This window comes from Lepidochelys kempii, chromosome 7, assembly GCF_965140285.1.
Source record: "Lepidochelys kempii isolate rLepKem1 chromosome 7, rLepKem1.hap1, whole genome shotgun sequence".
Lineage (NCBI taxonomy): Eukaryota > Metazoa > Chordata > Testudines > Cheloniidae > Lepidochelys > Lepidochelys kempii.
In genome coordinates this window covers 18,588,717-18,615,883 of record NC_136386.1, presented here as the reverse complement: position 1 = coordinate 18,615,883, position 27,167 = coordinate 18,588,717, and the positions used below count along the sequence as shown (strand labels likewise).

Genomic DNA, 27,167 nt, shown 5'->3' with positions numbered 1-27,167 from the left:
CTTGCTTACAAAATACAAAAATGTCTCAGCACACTAGTACTGAAAAATTGCTGACTTTCTCATTTTTATCATATCATTTTAAAATAAATCATTTGGAATATAAATATTGTACTTCCATTTCAGTGTATAGCATATAAAGCAGTATAAACGAGTCATTGTCTGTATGAAATTTTAGTTTGTACTGACTTTGCTAGTGCTTTTTATGTAGCCTGTTGTAAAACTAGGCACATATCTAGGTGAGCTGATGTTCCCCTTGGAAGACCTCTGTGTACCTCCTGGTTCAGAACCACTGATCTAGTATATCTTTGTGCATTCTGCAGCTAAGACATGAGCTTGTATTCTCATTTTGTGTAGGCAGCTCTAGGTAAGTCACGAGGGAGTCTGTCTGGCTAAGCAGCCTCTCCCTGACTGAGGCGGGAGCTATTCAGAGCTCAGCTCAATTACAAGCCACTGTTTGTCTCTGATCCTAGAAACTCTTCGTTTTTCTGATCCTTGTTTGTAGCATTATTGTGTTTTATGTCAGATGTAGGTCAGATGTGAGCTGGGATGAGAAGCGGGGATAGCGCAGACAATGCATGCACAACTCACGCCATCAGGACACCTTTCAGGAATTGGTGTTATTATTTGAATAAATGAAGTGAACTGAATAGGTTTGAGGTACAGACATGTTGTTATTTCATATCCAATGGATGTACTATTCTGTTGGCCTCTCATCAAGGTCAGTGCTGTATAAGGAAGAGCTGTAGCAGTAATGAGCCATTTCAGTCTGAGTTTTGGTTGGGCCCATTATGGATACAGCAGCCAGCTGTCAAATGCTGAACTGAGTCTAGATCTGAATTTTTCCCAAAGTTCAGAGGTTGTTCACATCTAGGTGTTGGTTTTGAACCCTCCCTACCTATTTACTTTTCTTTGGTGCTCAGATATACTACATTTCATTACAATTAGTTACGACACCAAGAGTTATGGACCATGAAGTTTTGCTTTCCAGTCTCGGTTGCAGTAACATGCAGGAGACGCATGCAGTGAGCTCAGCTACTAGGTAGGGTGCTCTAGGAAGAGTCTTCCCTAGGGTCTGGCTAGCAGTTGGGTATGTTGCGTGCGAGAAGCAGAGGGGAAAATTCTTCTGGAGTAATTTAAAAAAAAAAAAGAGGCAGGAGTCTAAAGCAGGTGGCTGGCTACTCTCCTACAGAAGCCTACAATGGATCACACTTGCCCTCCTAAGGATGGTGCTATGAAGAGGGCACGATATAATGAGTGGACCAAAGTGAAAGTTGTTTTAAGAAAACCATTTAGAGTCTACTCCATTGTCTGCTGCAGAAGAAAACTCCAGTCCTGTAACTAATGTGAGCCAGCAACGTAGAATGGATTCAAGTAGAGTACAAGTAATTGGACTGCATTAATGAGCTTGCTCTTCTGTTTAGCACAAGGAGGATCCCACCGTAAGCTGCCTGATTTAACTTTGGGGTTACTTTTCTTTTTTGAGTATGCTCATTGTTTTTGAGGATCTTTTGCTTTTTCGGTGACCGTTGCTCAGCCTGAAGCCTCCAGTTCCATTATTGCAGTCATTATGTTAGCTGATGAGGTTTCTGCAGGTGTCCTTCTTCCCGCACAATCTTTGCAGCTTTTACAGTTCACCTGCCAGGCGTTTAAGAAAGTTCACACTTTTGAGATCTTTGCAATCTAAAGGGTATTATTGAAAAAGATCAAACTCTCTTTCTGGTTATTGAAATGGCCGTTTTAGCCTCCTCAAAGATGTTTTACTGGGGCTCTCAAGAATTTTAATGGCTTGAAAATTGTCCATAAAGCTGTGAACAGGAAGTTCACCTCTCAGCAGTACACAGCATATTTGGGCATCCTTTTCCCCCCGAATTTCTGACTGTTCTTTGCAGTATTGTTGTTTAATAAGATATCTGTTCAGGATCCAATAGAGGCAATTTCAAGTGAGAATTTCCATTCACAGTGAAACTTTTTTCTGCTTTCATTTTGAAGTTGTTTTCTTAGTGATGACCTACATCCAGTGTTTTACTGTATCTCCTGCTGTTCTTCGCACATACAGAACCCTCCTTTATAGTTGCCATTGGAGCTGTCCTCAGCCAGTCCTACCCATCCACGGTTAGATTAAAAAACAACACCACATATATGCACCATGTGTGTCATGTCTATCTCACATGCTTAGTCCACATAGAGGACAGGAGAGTGTTGCTGCTACCAGCTCAAGTGGTAAAGGCACATGACTTCAGGGCTAGAGACCATAGGTTTAAACTGTGCTGATGAGCAAGATGTGGAGAAACAAATAGTTCTGAAAACAATAAAATAAAGGAGGTTATCTAATCTAAAGTCTCCTGCCACTTTCTCAATGATATTTGCCCTAGGTCCTTGTTACTGAGAGTCAGAGGATAATGTAAGTGGAAATAGAACTGGGAATTACACTAATGAGAGATAGTAAGACTTCGTTACTGTTGTTGTCAAGGAGATTATTGGATGATAGGTCAACAGAGTCAGGAAAGAAGAGAATCTGTCACCCCAGATACCTGTAGACAGTCCCAAAATGGAAGGGTAGAAAGAGTAAGACAGGAAAAACTTAAGTCTGTCACTAATTACACCTTCCAGTTGCAGGAAATTGATCACGTAGGCTTTGTCCAGATGATCCCAGTGGATAGTGGTTGTAATGGAATGCTGAGCTGTTATACTATTTAGCCACTAGGTGGCACTATGTAAAGTACCTGATTTAAATGAACCTAAGCAGTACTTGGCAGAACATTAAAGGATCTTGTGATGAACACATCTGGTGTGTATAAGCAAGCTCTGTAGCCAGTCCATATCTGGCACAGAGAAACATGACATGGAGTCAGGAGTAAATGAAGAACAGCAACAGAAGTTGCAAACAGAAGGAACAAATCAACAAAGGTTGTAGGATCTCACCGGTGTGCCACTTTTCAGTGCCCCAGAGAACTTCAGCTTTGACAAACCTTCAGAATGAAGAGACTGGAAACAGTATTTTGCAAGATGTCGCATTGCTACCAAGCTGCACAAAGAAACTGGAGATATACAGATATCATCTTCCAAGTACGCTATGGGGAAGCTGGCAGAGCATGTCCTTAAATCCTTTGACTTTACTGAAGACACTCACAAAGATGACTATGTTGGATGTATACTTTATACCTCAGAGAAATGTGGTTGATGCAAGAGCGTGTTTCCAACAGAAGAATTCAAGAAGCAGAGGAAAATGTTGCATATTTTATATGAGCTTTGCAGACATTGGCTGAAAACTGATATTTTCATGTTTTGAATTCCCCAAAATCACAGAGACAGGCTGGTTATTGGGTTAACAGATGAAAAACATTTCACAGCAGATACAATTGAAGAAAAATTTAACCCTAGTCATAGCTATACAGCTAGCAAAACAGTCAGAAGCACTCAAACAACAGAACAAAAGGCAGGAGCAACTTGACAAACCTGAAACTAGCTTAGAAGCTAAAAATAGACGCCTGAGTGTTAAAAGTCATTATCAAAAACCCCTGAGGCAAGGCGAGAAAACTCCCAGGCTAAGAGGGACAAATTCCAACCTACATGCGCAAGGTGTGGAAAAAATCATATCCCAAGAAATGATGCATATCCAGCCATAGGCACACGGTGTAGTACATGCATGTAATATAGACATTTTGCAGTTGTTTGCCATACCAAAGCAGTCAGGGAGTTGACTCATATTCTGGACAGTGGACCACAATTCATTGCAGTAGAATTTAAATAATTCCAAATGAAATATGACTTTGATCATATTAATAGTAGCCCCCATTATCTACAAGCAAATGGAGAGGCCAAGAGAACTGTACAGACAGCCCCTTCCCTCCCCCCCCCCCCCCCCCCCAAAAAAAAGTAAGTCTAGCAGGAAGATCCATTCCTCACAGATCAACACCAATAGCGACTACTAGATATAGAGCAGCACAACTGCTGAAGGGCAGGCAACTCAGAACTACTATTCCGACTCTGGAAAAACCTGTTTCCAAAGTGGCCAGACATGAAGAGAGTCACCAAATCAGATAAAAAAAGATAAGAGTTTATGAACACTTTTAGAACAGCCACTCTGAGTACTGCCAGGTCTAGAAGCTGGTGTCCATCTTCATGTCAAATTGAGTGGAGAAAAAGGATGGACAACTCCAGCTGTTGTGAACAAAAAGCATAAAGCATCCGAATCATATGTGATCGAGACTGACAGTGGAGAGTTCAACAGAAACCATCAACATCTACAGTTTGTTCCTCAGAAAGAGAGCAGTCAACAGGGCCAACGCGGAACAAGACGACGACTCAAGGATTCCAAACAGACCACAACCAGTCATTGCAACTAATGGACAGCCAGATGACCAAGTTTGTTACATGTTCAGGTCATGTAATTAGAAAATCAGTATGATTCAGAGACATTTAACAGACTGATACGTACTGAACTTCAAAGACTGTGTGATAGTGTAAATATTGTAAAGGATAGGAATGTAGAACTTAAAGGGAGAGATGTAATGGAATGCTAAACTGCATACTACTGTTCAACCACTAGGTGGCATTGTGTATAAAAGTCTTTATTTAAATCAGGCGTGGGCAAACTTTTTGGCCCGAGGGCCGTATTGGGGTTGCAAAACTGTATGGAGGGCTGGGTAGGGAAGGCTGTGCCTCCCCAAACAGCTTGGCCCCCACCCCCATTTGCCACCTCCCACCCATCCAACCCCCCCAGCTCTTTGTCCCCTGACTACGCCATCCTGGGACCCCCCGCCTCCTGACAGCCCCCGCACCCCGGGACTCCCACGCCTATCCAACCGTCCCCTGCTTCCTGCCCCATGACTGCCCACTGGCCCTGGCCCCCTTACCATGCCGCTCAGAACAGCATGTCTGGAGCTGCGCCGCCTGGCCGGAGCCAGGCGCGCTGTCGCGCTGCCCTGCAGGAGCGTGCAGCCCCGCCGCCCAGAGCGCTGCCTGGGAGAGGGGCTGGGGGCTAGCCTCCCCAGTGGGTAGCTCAAGGGCCAGGCAGGACGGTCCTGTGGGCCGTAGCTTGCCCACCTCTGATTTAAATGAACGTCAGCCGTACCAGGCAGAGCATTCAAGGATCTTATGATGAACACATCTGGTGTGTATAAGCAAGCTCCCTGGCCAGTCCATATCTGGTACAGGAACAGGCCAGCAGAGATGCCCAATAACGTATGGGTTGGGTGTTGGATCCCCACAGCCGTTACTCAGAAAATGAGGCTGCAGGACTGAAGCAAATGTTGTTCCATCTACATTTCTCCGGACAGCCAGAGCGTGAGAGAGAACATCCCTTCCCTACTCCAGCAGGGACCTGAGAAAAGGAGATACATGACCAGAAATTAGAAAGGCTGCTTGATTGTGCTGTGGACCTTCTCAAATGAACCAGCCTAAGTCAAACAAATGGGCCATGGCATGTACTGCAGATGCATGTCAAAACAGCTGTTTCAGCTTGCAATTTCTAGCTAGCCAGTGAGCAGCAACTTAAATAAAAATAAATAAATAAATAAAAGAGCAGGTTTCCAGCAAATAAGTACAGAACTAGAGAAAGTAGGTGTTCCTGGAGACTGTAACTAATTCACCGTAAGAGGCTACAGGCATAAGCAAGAGACGCTGCGCTCACACTTGATTTTGTAGCTCCTTGGATTTTCTTTTGCAGCCTGGCGGCAGATCCTTAGGTGGGGAGTTAGACAAGCACAAGTAATTCCACCTGATACAAATTCTCTAGCACTTGTATGCTCTCCAGACACTCTTCTTTAAACACCAAGTGGTAGGGGTGAAAGTGAGAAGCCTCTCTCAGATCAGCAGCCAACAATAAATTGCTGGTATGAGGTGACTTAAATGTGTAAATGCTGACATGCTGAGCGTGTCATGTTCTAGGTTGACCATATTTCCCAGAGGAAAACCGGGACATTGTGTGGGGCTTGCCTGAGCTCCCCGACCCCTGCAGGGCTGGCCTGATCCCTGCCCCCAGGGGCTGACAGCCCAAACCCCAGCACCTAGGGCTACTACCTTTGAAATGCAAAAAAACCCCAGCAACACCCGCCTCTCCCCTCCCTGCACAAGGCAAGCCCATTGTAACCCGAACCACAAGGCAACTTTGCAACCCCTGCTTCAACAGCCACTTAGTGACCCAAACCCTCTCTCTCTCTCGCACACGCGTGGTGTGCTTGTGTGTTGGTGGGCAGACAGCTGCTGTATTTTCAGCAGTTTTGATCTGTTATCGCTTAAACTGTGGAAGAGGGAGCACTGCAGCATCTTCAGTAGGATGCAGGAAGGTTTAACATTGGATATCCCAGTGTACTGTGGTTAGTCGCTAAGGTGCCACAAGTACTCCTTTTCTTTTTGCGAATACAGACTAACACGGCTGTTCCTCTGAAACCTGTGGTGATAATGCAAATCTTTAGACCCATGTAAACAAGCCCCAGGAGATGAAATTTATTTTCCTGACAACTGGAAAAATCCATAAAAAACAAACAAACCCCAGCCAGGATGGACAAATACCAGCCAGGTGGTAACCCTGAATGTTCGTCCATGCCCCTATGGAGGTGCTCCCCACTTTTTTGGCAAAATTGGTTGGTTGGCAAGAGCAAATGGGACAAATGTCCATTTTTGCCAAAAAAGTCGGAACGTCTGGGACAGGGCTTAAAAAGGGGACTGTCCCGGCCAAAACAGGATGTATGGTCATCCTAACTGGTTCTGTGTCTAATTGTTTCAGGCACATCTGAGGCCCAGGAATAGTTCCATATGTTACATATGAATGTTGATTTTGGAGGCTTTTTATTGTGGCCACCACTAAATGCAAGTCAAGTTTTCTATGAAACTTTTAGAAGTGTTCTTTTGATAAACAATAACCCTCCAGTAACACTGGGCAGTGCACCAGAAGCAGAAGTGGTGGCAAACTCTCTTAGCTTGTGTTTGGTAAGTGACACGAAACAAAGCCAGATAGCCTGGGATGCATTCAGTACTAGTGGCGTAGGGAAAACTCTCTGTTCTTGTTGATCATTAGGATTAAGATAGGAGTTTGTTCCAGCCTTACAAAGTACTATGATTTTGTGATACTTCAAAAAGATTGAGGTCTAGCATACAAATACAAATATATACACACTCACGCTCATGTGCATGCTTATGGGCTCACTTCCATGTTGTTTGAGGTGTTGAGATGATATTATTGTATTATCTTTGTACAGATTGTGATGGTGCCCCTCATAAGGCTTTATGGAAATTTGCTTATGAATGTATATATGTCATAACTGGAATATGTTTTATGCTACATATGCCATGTAATATATCTCCGTAAAGGTTATGATCTACTGAATCTATTCTAATCGTATGCATGTATCGTTTTTGTATTTGAAGTTATGAATATTAGCTGTGTACTGGCTTGATTTTTAAGTAGCCTTGGTAAAGCATTTGGTCAGCTTCTTGAGACAGGAATGTGCAAATTAAGTGCCCAGTCAAGAAGCACTTAAGGGACAATGGATCTTGGAAGGCTCCAGTTCACATAAGAAGTCTACATGAGGACATTCAAGGTAGCAGGTAAGCAATGGCTGCTGCCTGTAAAAATGGAGTCATGCATGGACATGTGACTTGCCCATGTGACTCCAAAACTCCATCTTGGACTTTGCATAGGCGAGAGGAGGGGGTCTCCACCCACAAGAGAAAGTCTATTTAAGCCCGTGGGAGACCCCTCCATTTTGTCTTCAGCTGGCTAAAGAGAGAGCCTCTCCACCCCCAAGGTTACCTGAAAGAAACTGGAACAAAGGACAGTTACTACGGGGGGGTGAGTGATTACTAGACCCAGACTAGAAGGAGACTAGAGGAAGCTTACTGGAATTCCTCTAAGGGTGAGGATTTTATCTGTATTCAGTTATTTCTTACTGTATTAGATATAGACTGGCGTGTTCTGTTTTATTTTGCTTGGTAATTCACGTTGTTCCGTCTGGTATTACTTGGAACCACTTAAATCCTACTTTCTGTATTTAATAATCACTTTTTACTTATTAATTAACCCAAAGTATGTATTAATACCTGGGGGGGGGGAATGTGAGGGGGGGCAAACAGCTGTGCATCTCTCTCTATCAGTGTTCTAGAGGGCGAACAATTTATGCGTTTACCCTGTATAAGCTTTATATAAGCATCTGAGCGTTAAAGACAGGAACACTTCTTAAGTTGCTTTTAGTTAAGCCTACAGCTTTGGTGCGCTTGGTTGAGACCCTGGGTCTGTGCTGGAGCAGACGGGCGTGTCTGGCTCAGCAGGACAGGCTGCTAGAGTCCCAAGCTGGCAGGGAAAATGGGGACAGAAGTAGTCTTGGCACATCAGTTGGCAGCCCCAAGGGGGTTTCTGTGATCCAACCCGTCACACAGATCCTTGAGCTTCCTTTTTGTGATGTACTGATATCATGCTCTGTATGTTGGATAATAATTTTTAGATTGCTGTAGCTGTAGTCCTTAGTGATCTATCTTGCTAACCCCAGGGAAAAAGCCCAGTCTGCCCATCAAACAACAGATGTTCCCAAGTAGCAACTTTCCAAACCCAAGTCTGTTTATTTCCTTTTGAGTTTGGGCTGTGCTTTGGTATCATGCCGTCTGTGACATCTTAACACGATACAGTCTGGACCCAGTACATCTAGAAAGTACAGCTGCTGCTGCCGGCACGAAGGCATCCAGTCAGCAAAGTACCAAAGAGCCACGTTTTGGTCCGTATCCTGCCACTTCCTGCAGGACACTGAGTACCTTTAACTCCCATTGAAATCAGTGGAAGGAGAGGATGCTGACCCTATCACAGGAGGTACTCAGAGTTTTGCGGCATTGGGACACCAAGAGCAGATATTAAAAAAGAATCCCCACTGCCAGCCACAAAGGTCTCCTTGTATTAGTCTCTCCTTTGTGTGTAAGGTGGTGATGACCTTGCTAAAAATGCACTGGAGCTTACGAAATGAAGTTTACTGGAACTGGTTGGAAATTTTTCATTAGGAAAAATGGAAATGCCCTTTTCACACATAATTGAAAAAATTTTCTGAAAACTTTTGATTTTTCCATTGGGAAAATTTAAAATGACCGCTTCCCAGGCAGCCTGCAGAAGGCTCTTGCCAGGTTTGCTTTATGCCTGCTGGGGGAAAGCGAAATTGACAAGAGCCTTACAGGCAGGCATGAGGGAAGCTAAAATTTTCCATTTTAGTTCTACCAAAATATAATTTTTTTGGAAATCCCTTCCCCTTTGTGGGGTTAGTGCTGGCAGAACAAAAAGCCCCACATTTACGTTATGCATGCCAAAGCATTTGAACTCCAGAAGCATCCCAGACTATCAATCTTCCTTCGCTGTCTTGCCAACGTGCCACTTTGCTGATAATGAAGCCTGTGAGATGTGCTGTTGAAATGAAATTTCAGACCAGTCAGTTCAATGAGCCTTGATGCAGCACTTTCCCCAATAACGACAAATTGCATTTCTGGTCCCTTTGTGTGCGTGTGGGTGTTCAGATTCGCTTAGCGTAGTGCATAGGCTGGGACTTGCGATATCCGTGCGACTTAGGCTGTTGTCATGATGGAATGTAATATGTCCTGTGTTGTGGATGAATGGAGCAAGTTGACTCCTGGTGTTGTGGATGCAAGTGCACAACTTCAAAAGAGTAAACCTGCAAAAAGAAATTGGGCCAGATCCTCTGCTGGTATAAATCAGCCTAATTCTGATTTTATTTGCGCTACATTGATTAGATATTAGCTGAGGATCCGGGCTACAACATTTTTAAAAAATTCACATATTTCTCCCTAACATTAAGAGTAAATAGCTCTGTAGTGAGTTGGGTATTATTTATACTGCAGCAGCACCCAGAGGCAATCAGAATCAGGGGCCATTTTACTGTACTAAGGGTTGAATCACCCCTCAGCCTGCACGACTGCTCAGGGGCGTAAGGAGGAATAAAAGCTGGTTATCTGGGAATAATAGGGAATGTGCGGATCCTTGGCTCCATCCCCAGATGCACTGGGCTGCATTTTAAGAACCTGATAGATTTTTCATTGTTCCTAAGATCCAAGGGTTTGGGTCTGTGTTCACCTGTACAAATTGGTGAGGATTCTTATCAAGCCTTCCCCAGGAAAGGGGATGTAGGGCTTGGGGGATATTTTGGGGGAAGGTTTCTCCAAGTGGGCTCTTTTCCTGTTCTTTGTTTAAACACTTGGTGGTGGCAGCATATAGTTCAAGGACAAGGCAAAGTTTGTACCTTGGAAGTTTTTAACTTAAACTGGTAAGAATAAGCTTAGGGGGTCTTTCATGCAGGTCCCCACATCTGTACCCTATGCTCAAATAAATTTGTTAGTCTCTAAGGTGCCACTAGTACTCCTTTTTTTGTTTTTTTTTGTTTTGGGCTGCAGAGGTTAGCCACTGCAGGAGGGTTGGTTTGTAAATTTCTAGTCCTCTGGAGTAAGGAGAGAATTTAGCTAATACAAGGGGGAAGGGATGGGAGTCTTTGGGCTGGTATTAAGCCAGCAGCAATTTATTGCACCCTTTAGAGCAATGGAGGAGCAGGGAGGGAATTGTGGATCCCTGAATCATAATGCCTTCCCTAAGACGTTCCTGCCATGAGCTGGGTCCTTTTGTCACAATCTACACCTGAGAATGACAATGTAGGGAGATAAGAATTCCAGCTCAGTACATAAGATATGGAGGATACAGGCTTAATGCTGTACTTGGCTATTAGCTTTTTGCAATATACAATATGCAGACACATCCTTGGATGCAGGCAGCTAAATTGATTGAGCTTAAAAAAAATCTCAATACACAAATCTCAATAAAAATAAATTATGTATTTTTAAAATGTCCTCTGTACTTGTAAAATTTCTGCGGATGGTTTGGCTAAAATGGTTCTGGGTTGGCTCCTGCATCATGTAGGACATTTTCTTCACACCATTTGTACCGGGAAAATTATAGGACTAGATTTTGAAGGTTTAGGCACATGCAGTTGTCTGCGTACATTTGAGAATAACTGATATGAAGATACAAATTGGATATCTGCACAAGCCAGGTAAAGTGCCCAGCTGGCCCCGTGCATATGCATACTTGGCTACAGGCCTGTATGTTTATGTACACCCAGTTGTGTATGTCTAGCTTTGAAATTCTGGCCTCTTCGGATATGTCTGCACTGCAGCTGGAAGCAAGCTCCCGGCCCGGGTCAGGCAGGCTTGTAGTCGGGCGGCTAGCCTGTACTGCCACCCAGGCCACGCAACATCCATGCTAATTTTAGCACATTAAGCTTGTGCCGAGCTAGCAAGTGTCTGTCAGCCTGGGCTGGGAGGCATGCTCCCAGTTGCAATGTAGACAATAACTTTAGGGAGCAGTCTTGACCCCCCACAAGATAGGGAGCAGATGCTAATCTCATGAAACAAGTTTTCATCTTTAGCTTCCGATTCTAGCTTCCTTTGTTAGGTGCCTCCATTGTGCAGCTGCCTCCTTTAGATGTTGACGTGGCTGGCTCTAATTGTTATCACTCTTAAGAAATGTTCCTGTTATCTAGCCTGATTTTCTCCCCCACCCCACTTCGAGCTCTTTCTGTTTTCTCCTTCAAGGGCTCTCTCCTCCCTCCAGGCAGCAAGCTTAGTTGCAGTCTCTGAAAGAAAGAACAGCCACTTCCTGCTTACAGCCTTCCCAGATTTTTCACCCCTTTAAAAAACCATTAACAAAAATCCTTGGCTATAAACCTTTCAAACGTTTTAGCAGCAATTGGGAAGGTTTGCTTTCCTCACACCCACACCCAGTGCCACGGATGCCATAATGCTTGTCTTGCACTGAGAGGCAAATTGTCTAATAGGTTGAGTGAGCCATATTTTCCCTATGCCAATTCTGCTTGCTTAGCTTCCAAGAATCAGTCCTGTTTAAGAGATTTCTAGCCTCAGTTACATTATGTAAGAGGCTAAGAAGTGGGAGTTGGAAAAAATGCAATTGATCTTTCACAGCACAAGATAAAAGTCTTGTCAAAAGGAAAATGGTAAAAGGAAACAGTACTTCTCCAGCATATAAAAAGGAGATACATCATGTAAAACAGACTTCGCAGATAGTTCTGATTTGCTGAAGAGGATACATTACTTAATGTGGCTGATGTTATCAGCTACAGATAGAACTAGATCAGTGTCAGGATGAAAGCACGGCTTTATCTAATTCTTAAAGAATATTCATTTATATAGGATATAATAGGTGTTAAAATACCATTGTGATAGGTGTGGCACAGATACATTAAAAACAGAATTTTCTCTCTCTCTCACCCCTCCCAACCCCATTTCTGTTTAATACATTGTATATCAGTCACGTGGGTCCTGAAGACTCACATGACCACATCTCTGCAAATCATCATTAAGCTAACGATTTTCACAGGGTTCTATGAGCTCAAATTTGGAGGTCCTGAAAGGCTTTCTGAACCTTCTCCACTTCGCTTCCTTCTCAGCCAAAAAATTCATTTGAAATGCTAAGTGACCCAACAGTTATATTGGGGAAATGAACGAAAATAAGGACTTTGCATTTGAAGGGGGGCATTGTTATGTTTTTGGCCTCCTATTGTAGTAGCCATTAATAAGTCAACATTTGTCAATAGGTATCAATGTTATTTCCTATACTAAGTATATGAAAGTATTAGGAATATTACAAAAATAGTGGTACAGTTTTCGTGTTATCTAAGACAACTGGATGGCTTTTAAAGTCAGCCACTTATATACTTGCAATACTGTATATTCTACAAGGAATAATGTTCTATACGAGACTGATGGGTCAGATTCTGAAGTCCTTGGTCAGGGCCCAATCCAGTGCCAATGGAAGTCAGTGGAAAGACTCCCATTGACTTCAGTGGGCTTTGGATTGGGTGTTGAGCTCTTTAATGGGAGTTTTACCCTAGTAGGGGAAAGTAAGAACTGCAAGGCTTGGGGCAAAGCAAGTGAAGACCATTCTCATGTAGGGTCTGTTGCATTTTGCTTGTGTAATGCTTCTTTCTCTCTCCTCTTTTTTGTGCATGTTCAGAAATCCGTACCCAGTTGGTGGAACAGTTCAAATGTCTGGAACAACAGTCCGAATCCCGGCTGCAGCTCCTGCAGGACCTCCAGGAGTTCTTCCGCAGAAAGGCTGAGATAGAGCTGGAGTACTCCAGGAGTCTGGAGAAACTGGCAGAACGATTTTCTTCCAAGATCCGCAGCTCCAGAGAACACCATCAATTCAAGTAAGCAAGGACTTCCAGGAGCACGTGGATGCTCCAGAGCCTGAATCAATAACTAACTTTTGGTTGTGGCTGCAAAGTCCAAATGTTGACTAAAATTAACAGTAATAGTGCTACAGTGGCATTGTTTTGTGTTTTCAGCATGGAAGGGTTATGAGAAGTGAAATCAAGCAACAGGTATTGTACAGTACAGCCTCAGTTAATTTCTTTTAAGTCATTTCTCCAAACAGTGCCATAAAATATGTGAACCTTGATTTTTTTTTTCTTTTCCCAAAAGAGCATAAACTCAGCCTCCATTTTCTGTGTCTTCACTTCAGTTAATGCTAATAATGTCAGGTACATTTTATAGGACCTGATTTGTATATGACCTCAAGTCATTATTGGTTAGAGTGCTTTAAATTGCATTTGGAAATATTTTCAGACTCAGAATTGGAGGCAACTTCAGAAAATTGAGCTCACTAAAGTATTTGTATTTTTAAAATAATATTTGTATATTACACGCATGAAAGCACACGCACAGTGGGCTGAAGCTAGGCAAATTCATCTTGGAAATAATGTACACCTTTTGAACAGTAATTAACCAGTGGAATAATTTACCAAGGGATGTGGTGGATTCTACTTCACTCGAATTCTTTTTTAAATTAAAAGCCGATGTCTTTCTAGAAATATGCTTTAGCTGAACCAGAACTGGACTCAATGCAACAGGAATTATTAGGTGAAAGTAAAGCCTTTGTTATACAGAGGGTCAGACTAGATTATCATAATAGTTCCGTCTGGCCTTAGAATGTATAAATACATGTAGATTTTCAAAAGCAGCTTGTGAACTGTCAGCCCACATTCTAAACCTTGGTTGCAAAAAACTTCAGGCAGAATTTTAGAGTCTGGGGAGACTATTTCTTGGGTGAAGATATTTAGCCTGTTATGTTACAGACTGGCCTGTACCATCATTCCAAGGCCCCATTTAAAAATGTGGTTATGATTGGAAGAATGACTCCCTGTAAAATGGGGCTCTGTAACTTTTTCTTTTCTCATTGTCTCAGCAAATTCAGTTTTGCCAAAGATCTTTGGTTGAGCACCATAAAAGAGATTGCCCCAAATATGCACGTACTCTTGAATTGGTCTCATGTTTTCCCTCTAGCAATATTTCTGGTGTTCTTTATGATGATTAGCTCACTCTGGCTGCCTGTCTTAGCTTGGATGTCTTGCTTGGCAGAACATGAGTGATGCTGCGTAGTGTATAGCACTTTCTAATGTGTGCCTTTCAGGTTCTGAACTCTAAGTGAACTGCATATAAATGTGTGCAGTATGAGAGAAGGATATTCATACTGTATAGATCCAGTGCAGTTCTGCAGCTGAAATTCCTTTCCTTTCTCTTCCCTGGCCATAGCGTTTGTCTCTGTCTCTTTTCTGACAGCCACAGCTATGAAGTATCTTTCCCAAAATGATGCCAGTGTCATTCCATTCATAGGCCAAGGACCATCAGCATGGTGTAGCTCCCATCCTAGGGACTTGGGGCTCTACCTGTATGATACACTTAACTTTTCTAATTCCTAGCCCCTTACAAACCCTTTCTTTTCTCCAGCCTCATGTTTCTTCCATTACAGCATGAGAAGTTGCTGCTTCTGTTGCTAAATTACTAAATCCTATTTACTCCATATTACTAAATCCTATTTCATCTATTTACTCTGACTCTCTAGGCTTTCACTGTTTTATGGCCATGTCATAGATTGATAGATTCAAATGTACAATCCCATTGGTTTGCTTGGTGGCTTTGCTGACGTTGCTGTGACCTACATCAAGGATACCTGTCCCAGCATGGGAGGGAGTTTGTGAGCATTGACTACAGCAATGTGCTTGTGCTTTGTGAACTGGCGGCAATGGTGTTTTGTTGTATGTGCATCTCTTGCTGGCTAGTGCCCTAACTGGAGCACTGGGCAAGCTGTTCATTTGCCCATGTGGGTGTTGCATTTATTATGCTGGGATGATGCCCTGTAAGGTTCAAGCTGTGGGGGGAGGGATAATACTTATTCACCTTTGTAAAGTGCCTAGTAATGAGCTTCCAATGGCCACCTTTCAGTCGTCGGCGTGTACCTGAAGTTACCACACAGCAGGATGTGATAGCATGCTTCAAAGGAGGCTGTTAATTTGAGGTTAGTGTGTCTGGATGGAGTTAATGGGTTGGGTTCATATACAGCAGTGGTCACCAACTGGGCGATTGTCTGGTCGATCCTGGAGACTCTCCCAGTCAATCGCGATCTCTGGCTGCTAAAGTCTGGCAGTGGAGCGAGGCTACTGTTAATGCAGGCTCCCCTCCTTTGCCCAGCACCACACTGCTCCCGGAAGTGGCCAGCATACCCCAGGAGGGATGGGGGTGGGTGGGCAGGGGTCTCCGCGCGCTGCTCCTGCCTGCAAGCACTGCCTCCGTAGCTCCCATTGGCCAGGGGTGGGGAACTGTGGCCAATGGGAGCTGCAGGGGTGGTGTCTGCAGAGAGGGCAGTGCGCGGAGCCACATGCCCCCCAAGGGGTGCATTGGCCCCTTCCGGGAGTGGTGTGGGGCTGGAGCAGTCAGGGAACCTGCCTTAGCCCTCCTTCGCTGCTGTCTGAGGTAAGTGCTGCCCAGTAAGAGCCCCCACCCCAGCCCTGAGGTCCCTCCCGGAGCCAGCACCCCATATCCCCTACTGCTCCTGACCCCCCCCCCAGAGCCAGCACCCCATGCCCCCTCCTGCACCCAAACTGCCTCCCAGAGCTTCCAGCCCCAGCCGGGAGCACCCTCCTGCACCCAAACTCCCTCCCAGAGCTTCCAACCCTGGCCTGGAGCCCACATTCCGAATCCCTAAGCCCCAGCCCAGAGTGCACACCCACTCCCGAACCCCAACCACCTGCCCCAGCTTGGTGAAAGTGAGTGAGGACGGGGGAGAGTGAGTGACGGAGGGGCAGGGGGTGAAGTGAGAGGGGCAGGGCTTTGGGGAAGCTGTAGGGCCTCGGGGAAGGGCGGGGTAGGTTCTGGGTTGCACTTAAATTCAAAAAGTGATCTTGTGTGTGTAAAGTTTAGAGATCACTGCTGTACAGTGACATGCATGAACTGCATCATGAGATCTTGGGATGGGATGTTATCGCAGTCAATGGAGGGGGCGTGGTTGCAGTCACACTAAAGCCTAGCAAGACTGTGGGGCTAGATTGTGCTTCATTCTGTATATGAAGTGGCATATAGCTGCACCATCCCAAGAGCACTGAGAGCCCAGGGAATTAGCTATGCCCCAGAGAGGCATAATTCCTTCCGTACTATCTCCTTTCTTTCCAGGGGTGGTAATTTGCTACTGGTCCTGACTGGCTGACTAGCCCCTCTATGCACCATCTCAGCTGTGCGGGTCAATGCGTTCCAGGGGGGAGCCCAAGTTCCTTTCATTCTCCACCTCTTTCCCTCTGCTCCCTGCTTACGGCTGTGCAGGCAGAGCAGCCGCTGGCATGCAACCCCTGCTTTCCCTGCCATGCCTGCAGCAGAGATGTGGGATGGCTGAACAGGGCATGGGAGAGCATCTTGTTCCCCACTTACGCCTCAGTGCAGCCATGTGGGGCGGACTATGGTCCAGTCCTCGGTAATGATGGCTATTGTGGTGTTGCTATTATGTCTCGTTATTGAGTGACTGTATTTCTCACCCTCACGTTATCACACGCAAGTCCTTTATCACCAGCTAGGAGCACAGATTACTTCTTCCAGAAGCAACACCATTAGCACTCAGCTGATGAAGCAGTTGGAGAGTGTGTTGCATCGGTGATGCAATCAATAGCTCCTCCCTTAATTAGACACATCCGCATACAGACATCTGAGACTGTCCTCCAATTAAGAGTGTAACAGGAGGCAGTTCCAGGTCTCTGAGCTGCTACGCAGTGTACTTTCAATGAGCAAGAACCAGCTTTTCCACCCTTAGAACGTGATAGGTGACACAAAGGAGGCTCTAAAATCTGCCTGTATCTAAAATGTCCATAATAGAAATCATGTTCCTGTCCATGTCAGCTGGTCATGGAGTCCCACAGGGTAGAGTAAATCTACATGTCATATCTGTTCTTCTTCGAGGGCTTGTTCACGTCCATTCCACATTAGGTGTGTGTGTGTGCCGCGTGCACGAGCGTTGGAAACTTTTTCCCTTAGCGGCTCCAGGTGGGCCCCCCGAGTGGCACCACTGCGCCCTGCATGTATACCCCGCCGGCCCGACCCCTTCCAGTTCCTTCTTGCCCTCCATGGCGGCGTTGGAACAACCTCTCTCTCTCTCGTAGAAGATCATGCGGGGCATGCCACAGGCCCATGGCTTCAAGGCTTGCACCACGTGCTGCAAACCTATGCTAGTTAGTGACCCCCACGACTCGTGTCTACGTTGCCTGGGGGACGGACATCAAACTGAAAGGTGTAGGATTTGCAAGGCGTTCAAGCCAAGGATGAGGAAAGAAAGAGACTTTCGCCTAAAGCAACTGTTGATGGAGGCTGCATTGCTCAGGCTTCCTCGGTGCGTAGTGCCCTGGAGCTGTCAGGAGACCCAGCACCAGTGAAGCACCGTAAGCTGTCGGCCCCAGAGCGCCAGGCTAGGCCCCGGCACCAATCGTCCTCCCCGGTGTGGCCCCTGGTGCAGCCTAAAGGAAGGCGCGGTCGTTTCCCCACACAGGAGGCTGGCGTCTCCCAAGGCACCGAGCGCCGGCAAGAGCGGGAAGGCCGCGGTACCGGCGCTGACCCAGGTGGTCCTGGCGGCACAAGCCCCACGAGCCCAGACCTGAGCCCAGCTCAGTGAGCTCAGTGCGGACGACGGGCTCGAGGGCATAACGGATCAGCCCTCTACGCCTGGCACCTTTGAGGCCGCAAAGGACCTCATCGAGCTGTCGGCAGCGAGCCCCCTCCCGTATGGGGAGAACCCTCTGGCACCCATGCCTCGGGCGCCGTCGAGGGGTAAGCCGGCAATGGTGGGCTGCTCGAAGACACCGTCCCGGCACTGCTCCCGGAGTTGGTCCCGATCGAGCTCCGACTCCACAGACTCGCACTTGCCAGAGACCCAGAAGGAGGTTGTGGCACTGGCAGCGGGTCGACACGAAAAAGCGCCAGGAAGGGCACGCAGCTCTCCGGCACCACCCAGAGACCGGCACCAGGAGGAGTTGAGATGGCCCTTGCCAGAGGTCTCCCACAAACGGTCCCGGTCCAGGGAACGCCGGCCCCGGTCCCGGGGGTTCCGGTACCACTCCCAGTCAGCCAGGAGCTGCTCATTCTCCACCAGTGCAGATTGTTGGCACCACAATGGCCTTCGCGATCGGCCTCGCTGCAGTCTGGCGCCGGCTCCAGCCGCTGTAGCTACCGCACCGGGGCCCAGACAGCAGGGACCCTCAGGGGAGCTGGCAACCTCAATGGGGGCTGCCAGGCCATTCGTTCTTCTGGACCCCCTGGGCCTATCAGGAGCGCCAAGGGGCGCCGTCCAGGGCAAGTTACTCAGTGCAGCGGTCCCGGTCTCTGCACCGATGCCAGACAGTGCCGGAGGCAACAGTATCCAGGCTGCCAGCATCCCCCCAGCTTAGACCGGAGACTCTAGCACCGAGCCTGGCGCTGTCCCATGGACTCCCGCCCCAGCCTGAGCTGAGGGCCCCTGCCATGGGAGATGGGGAGCAGGAGGACCAACCAGAGGGGGTTGGGCAGCAGCTAACCTCCTCGTCTTCCCCCGATAAGGCGGTGGCGGGTACAGAGCTATCCGGCCCTCCGTCAATAGACCATAGAGCCCACCAGGAACTGCTGTGCAGAGTTGCCCAGAATTTGGGGTTGCAGGCCAAGGAGACGGTTGAGCAGGAAGACCCCATGGTATACATTCTGAGCCCTGAAGGGCCACCCAGAATAGCGCTCCTGCTCATTAAGACCATTCAGTCTAACTATAAGACTATATGGCAGACCCCGGCCTCCAGCGCTCCAACAGCTAAAGGAGCGGAGCGTAAATACTTTGCCCTATCTAAGGGCTATGAGTTCCTATTCTGCCACCTGAGTCCATGCTCCCTAGTGGTTGTGGCTGTGAACGAAAGGGAGCGCCATGGACAGCAGGCCCTGGCCCCTAAGGCCAAGGAGGCGAAATGCCTGGACCTTTTTGGCAGAAAGGTGTACTCATCTCGGGGCCTTCAGTTGAGGATTGCTAACCAGCAGGCCATCCTCAACAGGCACAATTTCAACTCCTGGGTGGCAGTGGGGAAGTTTAAGGACAACCTCCCGCAAGGTTCCCAACAGGAGTTCACGGCCCTGGTGGACAAGGGCAAGGCAGTAGCCAAGACCTCTCTCCAGGGCTCCTTGGATTTTGGCAGATGCGGCGACTAGAACAATCGTGTCGGGGTGGTCATGAGGCGCTCGGTGTGGCTCCAGGAGTCAGGCCTGCCCCCCGAGGTCTAGAATACGCTCCAGGACCTCCCCTTCGAAGGGTCCAGGCTCTTCTTGGATCAGACGGACGCGAGGTTGCATAGCCTCAAGGACTCGTGGGCTACGCTAAAGTCGCTGGGTGTGCACACCCCGGCGACCCAGAGGAAGCCCTTTAAGCCGCAGCCTCCCCCTCAGCGCCAGTACCAGCCTTGCCATAGGCATGAGCCTTACTGTAGGCGAGGCAGGGATAACAGGCGACTGCGCAACAACAATAATAACAATAATGCGCCAGGCCAGAACCAAGGCCAGCACAAACCCCCGCCGGGCACTAAGCCAGGCTTTTGAAGGTGCACTCAAGGACAGCGTACCAGACCAGTCATCGGATCTGTCCCTTTGTTTCCTGAACTGCCTGTCCCATTTCTCCCGTGCATGGTCCACCATTACGTCGGGCCGTTGGGTCTTATGCACGGTGCGGAATGGGTACTCGCTGCAGTTCGCCTCCCTCCCCGCCTCCCACCCCCCTTCCACATCCCTCTTCAGGGACCCCTCTCACGAGCATCTCCTAGAGGAGGAAGGCCGCTTGCTGCTACGGGAGGGGGTGGTAGAGGCGGTGCCTCACGGCCTAAGGGGAAAAGGGTTTTACTCCTGGTATTTCCTCATCCCCAAGGACAAAGGGGGCCTTTGCCCAATTCTAGACCTGCACGGGCTCAACAAATTCCTGGTCAAGGCATGGTTCTGCATGGTCTCTCTGGGCATCATCATCCCTTCCCTGGATCTGGGGGACTGGTATGCCGCCCTCGACTTGAAGGATGAGTACTTTCATATCGCCATTTTCCCAGCACATCAGTGGTTCCTACGCTTCACCGTGGGCCGAGAACGTTATCAGATTGCTGTTCTCCCGTTCGGTCTAACTGCGGCCCCACGGGTGTTCACGAAGTGCATGGTGGTGGTGGCGGCCTTCTTATGGAGGCAGAGAATCCGGGTGTACCAGTACCTTGACAACTGGCTCCTGGCGGGCTGATCTGAGGCAGAGGTGCGGGGCCATGTGGAGGTGACCTTGAGATTGTTCCGCGAGCTGCGGCTCTTGATCAACATCCCCAAGTCCATGCTCGTACAGAGAGTGGAATTCATAGGGGCGGTCCTGGCAGCGGGGCAGGCCAGGGCAAGCCTTCCGGTATCCCAATTCCGGGCTATCTAACAAGCAATGGCCTCCCTGCGCCAGTTTCCAACAACAATGGCCAGGTGCTGCCTTCCGGCTGCTGGTCCACATGGCAGCATGCACGCACGAGGTCAGGCATGCCAGACTGAGACTCAGGACTCTGCAGGCGTGACTCGCTCGGGTGTACCGCCCAGGCAGGGACCCCCTGGACTTGGTCGTGACAGCCCGAAGGGATGTGCTGGACTCCCTGCTTTGGTGGCCATCCCAGCCTGTGGTTTGCGAAGACATCCCCTTTGCCGCCCCACTTCAGGGCCTGACGCTGGTGACGGACGCGTCAGATCACAGATGGGGGGTTCACCTGAAGGACCTCATGACGCAGGGGTTGTGGTCCAAGGCAGAGCGGTCACTCCATATCAACGTGAAGGAGCTCAGGGCGGTTCGTCTCGCCTGCCAGACCCTTCACGCCATTCTGAGTGGTCACAGCGTGACAGTTCTGACAGACAACACTACTGCCATGTTTTATATAAACAAGCAGGGCAGGGCTCGTTCCTCGCCACTCTGTTGCGAGGCTCTCCTCCTCTGGGACCTTTGCATAGCCCATGCGATTCACCTCAAGGCGTCCTATCTCCCGGGGGTGCGGAACAAGCTATGGACTCCCTCAGCAGGTCGTACCACATGCACGAGTGGATGCTCAGGGTGGATGTCGAGCTTTCGCTCTTCCGCAGGTGGGGGTTTCCCTGGGTAGATCTGTTTGCCACCAGGGCCAACGCCCAGTGCCCGCGATTCTGCTTGTTCCAGGGCTGCAGTCGGGCTCACTCGCGGACACGTTTGCGATCCCGTGGAGAGGGGGCTTGATGTATCCCTTCCCCTCGCGCCCCTTGGTGCACAAGGTCCTGCTCAAGGTGCGCAGGGACAGGGCGGTGGTGATCCTCATCGCCCCAGCCTGGGCCCGCCAGCACTGGTACGCATCACTCCTAGAGCTGTCGGTGGATGCCCCAGTAGTCCTGCCCGTACACCGGGACCTCATTACACAGGATGGCGGGTGGCTTCTCCACCCAGACCTGCAGTTACCGCACCTGACGACGTGGAGGCTCTGTGGCTAAACGCCTTGGAGAGCCAGTGCTCATTTCCTGTGCAGCAGATTCTGCTTGGCAGTAGAAAGCCCTCTACCAGGGTGGCCTATATGGCCAAGTGGAAAAGGTTCCTGTGTTGGTGTGAACCCTGACAGGTGCGGCCGGGCCAGGCCCCGGTGCAGGCCATTCTGGAGTACCTCCTGTACCTCAAGCAGCAAGGGCTAGCCCTGTCCTCACTCAGAATGCACCTGGCGGCCATCTCCGCCTTCCATCCGGGGTTCTTAGGGGGCTCGTTGTTTTCTCACCCAATGGTGGGGCAGTTCCTTAAAGGGTTGGAGAGGGGGTTCCCGTACTCCTGCTCCCCAGTCCCTCCATGGAACCTTAACCTGGTCCTTTCTAAACTCATGGGACCCCCTTTTGAGCCTCTTGCTACCTGTTCTCTCCTCCACCTTTCCTGGAAGGTGGCGTTTCAGGTTGCCATTACCTTGGCCAGAAGGGTGTCCGAACTGAGGGCCCTCACCGCTGAGTCACCATACACAGTATTTCACAAGGACAAGGTGCAGCTCCGGCCCAAGTTCCTCCCTAAGGTGGTGTCCCAATTTCATCTGGGCCAGGACATTTGTCTGCCGGTGTTCTTCCCGAAACCCCATACGGACCCGAGTCACCGCAGCTTGCACACCTTGGATGTGCATCAAGTGCTGGCGTTCTTTTTGGAGCGCACCAAGCCCTTTCGCAAGTCCGTGCAGCTGTTTGTGGCTGTGGCCGAGAGGGTAAAAGGCCTCCCAGTGTCGGCGCAGTGGATTTTGTCTTGGATTACAAGCTGCATCTGGGCGTGCTATGAGCTCGCAGGTGTTCCGGCCCCAGCGGTCATGGCCCACTCGACCAGGGCGCAGGCGACATCCATGGTGTTCCTGGCACAGGTCCTGATCCAGGAGATCTGCAGAGCAGCCACCTGGTTCTCGGTGCACACCTTCACGACCCACTACGCGGTCAACCAGCAGGCCAGAGAGGACGTGGCAGTTGGCAGAGCGGTCCTCCGAGCAGTTGTTCCGTGACTCCTGCCCTCCTCCAGAGGTAAGCTTGTAATTCAACTAATGTGGAATGGACGTGAACAAGCACTCGAAGAAGAAAAAACGGTTACTTACTTTCTCATAGCTGTTGTTCTTCGAGATGTGTTGTTCACGTCCATTCCACCACCCACCCTCCTACCCCTCTGTCGGAGTCGCCGGCAAGAAGGAACTGGAGGGGGTCGGGCTGGTGGGGGTATATATGCGGGGCGCAGTGATGCCACTCGGGGGGCCCGCCAGCCCGATGGGAGCCGCTAAGGGAGAAAGTTTCCGATGCTCGTGCACGCGGCACGCGCACACCTAATGTGGAATGGGCCTGAACAACACATCTCGAAAAACAACAGTTACGAGAAAGTAAGTAACCATTTTTTATGGCTAAGGCTATGATTTTGATGGGTCAAGAGCAATAAATAAAAAAAAATCACTGAAGCCGTGACCTGTCCCTGACTTTTACTGAAAACACCCCGGACAAAATGGGGAGGGAGGAGGGTCTAGCACCCTGCCCCCCCTGCAGTGACTGGGAGCTGCAAGGGACCCCATTGCCTAGTGGCTGTGAGGGGTCCCCCTGCCGCCCTCCAGGGCTGGGAGCTGCAGGGGGTTCCCCGCTGCCTGCGGCGGCAGGGGAGCTGCATGGCGGAGGGCTGCGGAGGGCCCCCAGCCTGTCCGCAGCCACTGAGCAGCTCTGGGGTTCCTCTGCCGTCGTTGTCTGGTGGGAGCTGTGGGGTCCCTCTGCCACTGGCAGCGGTGGCTGGGAACTGCGGGGGAGGGGTCCCCCGCTGCTTGCAACAGCTGAGCCACTGCAGGGGGGACCCCTGCCAGTGGCGGCAGCTGGGCAGCTCAAGGGTTGCAGGTGGCTGGTCAATTGCGGGCGGGTGTCCCACCACCCACAACTGATATTATAATGAAAATGTTTGGCATTTCCATTCTGCCGTAGATTTTGAAATGTCAACTTTTGGTTCTGATTTGGAATGAAAACAAATTTCCAGATGTCAGAATTTCCCACAAAACAGACATTCTGTTTCTCGACTATCAGTAGTTGAGCTTCGGTCTCAAGTCTCTGAGCAAACTTGGATACCATCTACTGCTGGACAACCCATGGCAGGGACAGGTACTGATGTGCCTGCCCCAGAGGCATCGTGTGGCCCCAAGTGAGAGTTAATCTTTCATCATCTTAGAGGGTCCAATCCAACACCCATTGAAATGGATGGAAGTCTCTCCATTAACTGCAATGGGAGTTTGGTTTAGGCTGATAGTAACTCTTAACTATAAACTGGCATATTCACATTATGCAGAAATGTTTCCTATATGTATTAACACCTGATTTTAAGCACTGTAGGAAGCAAGTTTGCTCCAACAACACTCTAGACTTGGAAGTCCAGTCTGACAGACTGCATGACTCGTGGGATCTTTTCTGAAATTAAGTAGGCTTAATAGAAATAAGTGAAACAAACAAGAAAACTACCCCTCCATGTATAGCATTCCATAGTTTGCCACAGTCACAATCAGTCTGTTCCTCTGCCCTCCACCCCCAGTCTTCTTCTGAAGCATCAGGTTTGGGCAGGATGCTGGACTGGATAGATTAAGGATCTGGTCCAATATTGGAAATCTTACGTTGCTTGGTGTCATTGCTGGAAGTAAATAGAACCGGTCCAGAGGCTGTGAGAGAGAACCCAAAGGAAAGGTGGAAACCAAAGCTTTTAGAAATTGGAGCAGAACTCTGGCTCTGTGTCGAACATCACAAAAATGAATAAGAGACCTCTGTCCCATGTGTGCATGTAATGGCTCTGAATCCTTCGGAGATGGGTGATCTCAGTTGTTACTGCTGTTAAAGCAGCTCATTGTGGGTTCATTAGTTTTGGCAGACAGATGGAGGTAGGAGTAGCATCTGGCGGATGGACTGAGCAAGCCCTGGAACATACTGTGAACATCTAATTATTAGTAAGTTCCAAGCAAGTGCAGCTGGAGGGTGCCAATTGCCCTATGTTAATATAACTGCAAGGCTAAGATGGGATCAGGCTAGGGGAAAGGTTAAAGCTACTGTCCATCTTTGCCCTTTAAATGACATTTTGTTCTTTATTCCATATAAAGAAGAGAGTCCTAGAAATTTAGAGATGGAAAATTCCTTTTTAGATCCCATCTAGTCACTTTGCCTCTCTGTGCCTTGCTTCACTTCTCTCTGAAATGGATATAACATTGGAGGAGGGGAGCTACATAGTGGGGTCAGAACAGCTCTTTTTGTGATGTTGTTTTGCAGTCTACTAACTCTTCATCTTTCTGTCACCCGACAGAGACAGAGTCCAGTTTCCAGGGCTTAAATCAGCTGGAGCCATCCAGAGCAGAGTCCAGTAAATATTTTCAAACCCATAGGAGCCCCAGTGCACCCCACAGGGCTGAAGCCCTGAGCTCTGGGGCTCTGGGAAATAGTCTGTGAGAATTTAAGCCCTGCCAGTTTCCATTAGTGCTCCAAGGCTTAGCCATCCTGTCAGTGCAGCAGTCTGCTGCTGCGTAGTGCCGGGGGTGGCAGTTTAGCCAGCCATATTGGTAAAAGGTTTCTTCTTGTGCTCTTTGAAAAATGCAGGCGGGACCCCAAGCACCTGGAATCCAATACAAAAAAAATCTGTAGGGGGTAAGACTTGGTCTGGAACAGTCAGTGTGACTGAGCTGGCGGAAAACTGGTGCAGAAATCTTGGCGTGGAAGTTTAGCTGCCGCTACTCCTACTCTGAAGAGCGGTGGCACTTCACCCCACTAGTGGTGAGTAGAGAGCCGGTTCTGCCTGAAACATGAGTGTGGTGTTGGGAGCATAACCAGATTGTCCAGAGCATGTCTTGATTCAATACACCATGCCTGCAACTTCCACAGGTGGGGCTGCTATGGAGCTTGGGTAGAAATGAAACCTGAAGGACGGCAAGCACCTGGTGGTGAATTCCCATCTTCTCTTTCCCCTCAGGATACCTGTAGCTCCCTGTCATCTTGAGTGAATGTGAACAGTGAATAATGTAACTACTGCTTGGAGTTCGCAGCTTTGCTTTTCCAGGCCAAAATAAAAAATAGACTTTACAACATGATATTTTTTCCATTGAAATGGCTGGAATTACAAGAATGGAAGGACCTTCATTCCTGCCACTTGAGGGATGCAATGCACTTGGTGTTTTCCCTTGGCATCCTTGTCCAGAGCATCAGAGGGACTTCTCTTTGCTTTGCAAGGTGAAATGGGCAGAACGTGATGAGCTATGGGAGGCTATTGCCACCACTAGCAGTAGATTTGGCAAGCAAGTTGTCTTGGCTGCTCAAGTTACCATTGTAACTGGAAAAAAAAAAAGGAGTACTTGTGCCACCTTAGAGACTAACCAATTTATTTGAGCATAAGCTTTCATGAGCTACAGCTCACTTCATCGGATGTATTCAGTGGAACTGAAGGGAACAAATCCATGAATCATTACTGTGGAAGTCCAGAAAAACAGGCTAGAACATGTACCTTTCATCTCTAACAATATAACTAAGAAAACAAGAAGCAGCCCCATCACGGTAATACTGAGTGACTGGAAAAGAAGATCAGAGTGCAGCGTAGTGTCAGACTCCTTGGCCCATCTGAATGTGAGGAGACTCTGTCCGAAAATAAGTGCCTTCTTTGAGAAGCAAACCATCGAAATTTTATAAACCTGAGATGATTATTCCTATTGTAACCTATATTATAACCTATTGTGTCTGTGATGGAAACTCAGAGAATTGCGAATGGCAAACTTGAAGGAGAATCTAGGACTAGAAGAACAATAAAGGTTCCAGAGGAAAAATGGAAAATTTGTCTTAACAAACCAAGCTATTTATGAGCATAATGCATTATCTGTCCACCTTAGTGTTTCCCCCATTCACTTTTCCTAGTTTGGTCCTTTCCAACCCACATGGGTTATGCTGCCCAAGATGATTGGGGAGGGGTGTGGCCCTGTGTTTACACACTGAGGTGCTCGGTGCTCCACTTCTGTCTGGACCACATAGAGGTCTGTGAGTCGGCTGCTAACCAGGCTGGGAATTTGAATTTGGACAGTAGAAGCTCATGGATTTAGATCTAGCGGTCTCTGGTTCAACCCGCAGCCTGTGACCCACCCAAGGATGTCATGTTATGTATCTCTTATGCTGACCATGAGAGAACGTGACATGCTCCGAGCTCTGCCAATGCACGCAGAGGGTTCTAAGCTGCATCTCTCTATCTATACGTGGGCCATGTAGCCCTGGGCCAGGGGTTCTCAATCTTTTTCTCTGAGGCCTCCTCAACATACTATTAAAAATTCCATGGCCTA

The 27,167-nt window shown here is 48.3% G+C and overlaps 1 protein-coding gene across 3 annotated transcripts in view; it reads left to right on the top strand.

Annotated features, from left to right (window-relative positions):
• SRGAP3 (SLIT-ROBO Rho GTPase activating protein 3) overlaps window positions 1-27,167 on the top strand; it is a 226,581-nt gene that overhangs the window by 108,015 nt on the left and 91,399 nt on the right. For 2 of the 3 annotated variants that reach the window (XM_073351215.2, XM_073351214.2), the window contains exon 2: window positions 13,010-13,205. The exons of the other annotated variant lie outside the window; for it this stretch is intronic. In XM_073351215.2, coding sequence (XP_073207316.1) covers window positions 13,010-13,205 — 196 coding nt within the window. The remainder of the gene's footprint in view (window positions 1-13,009; window positions 13,206-27,167) is intronic. 3 annotated transcript variants of the gene reach the window in all.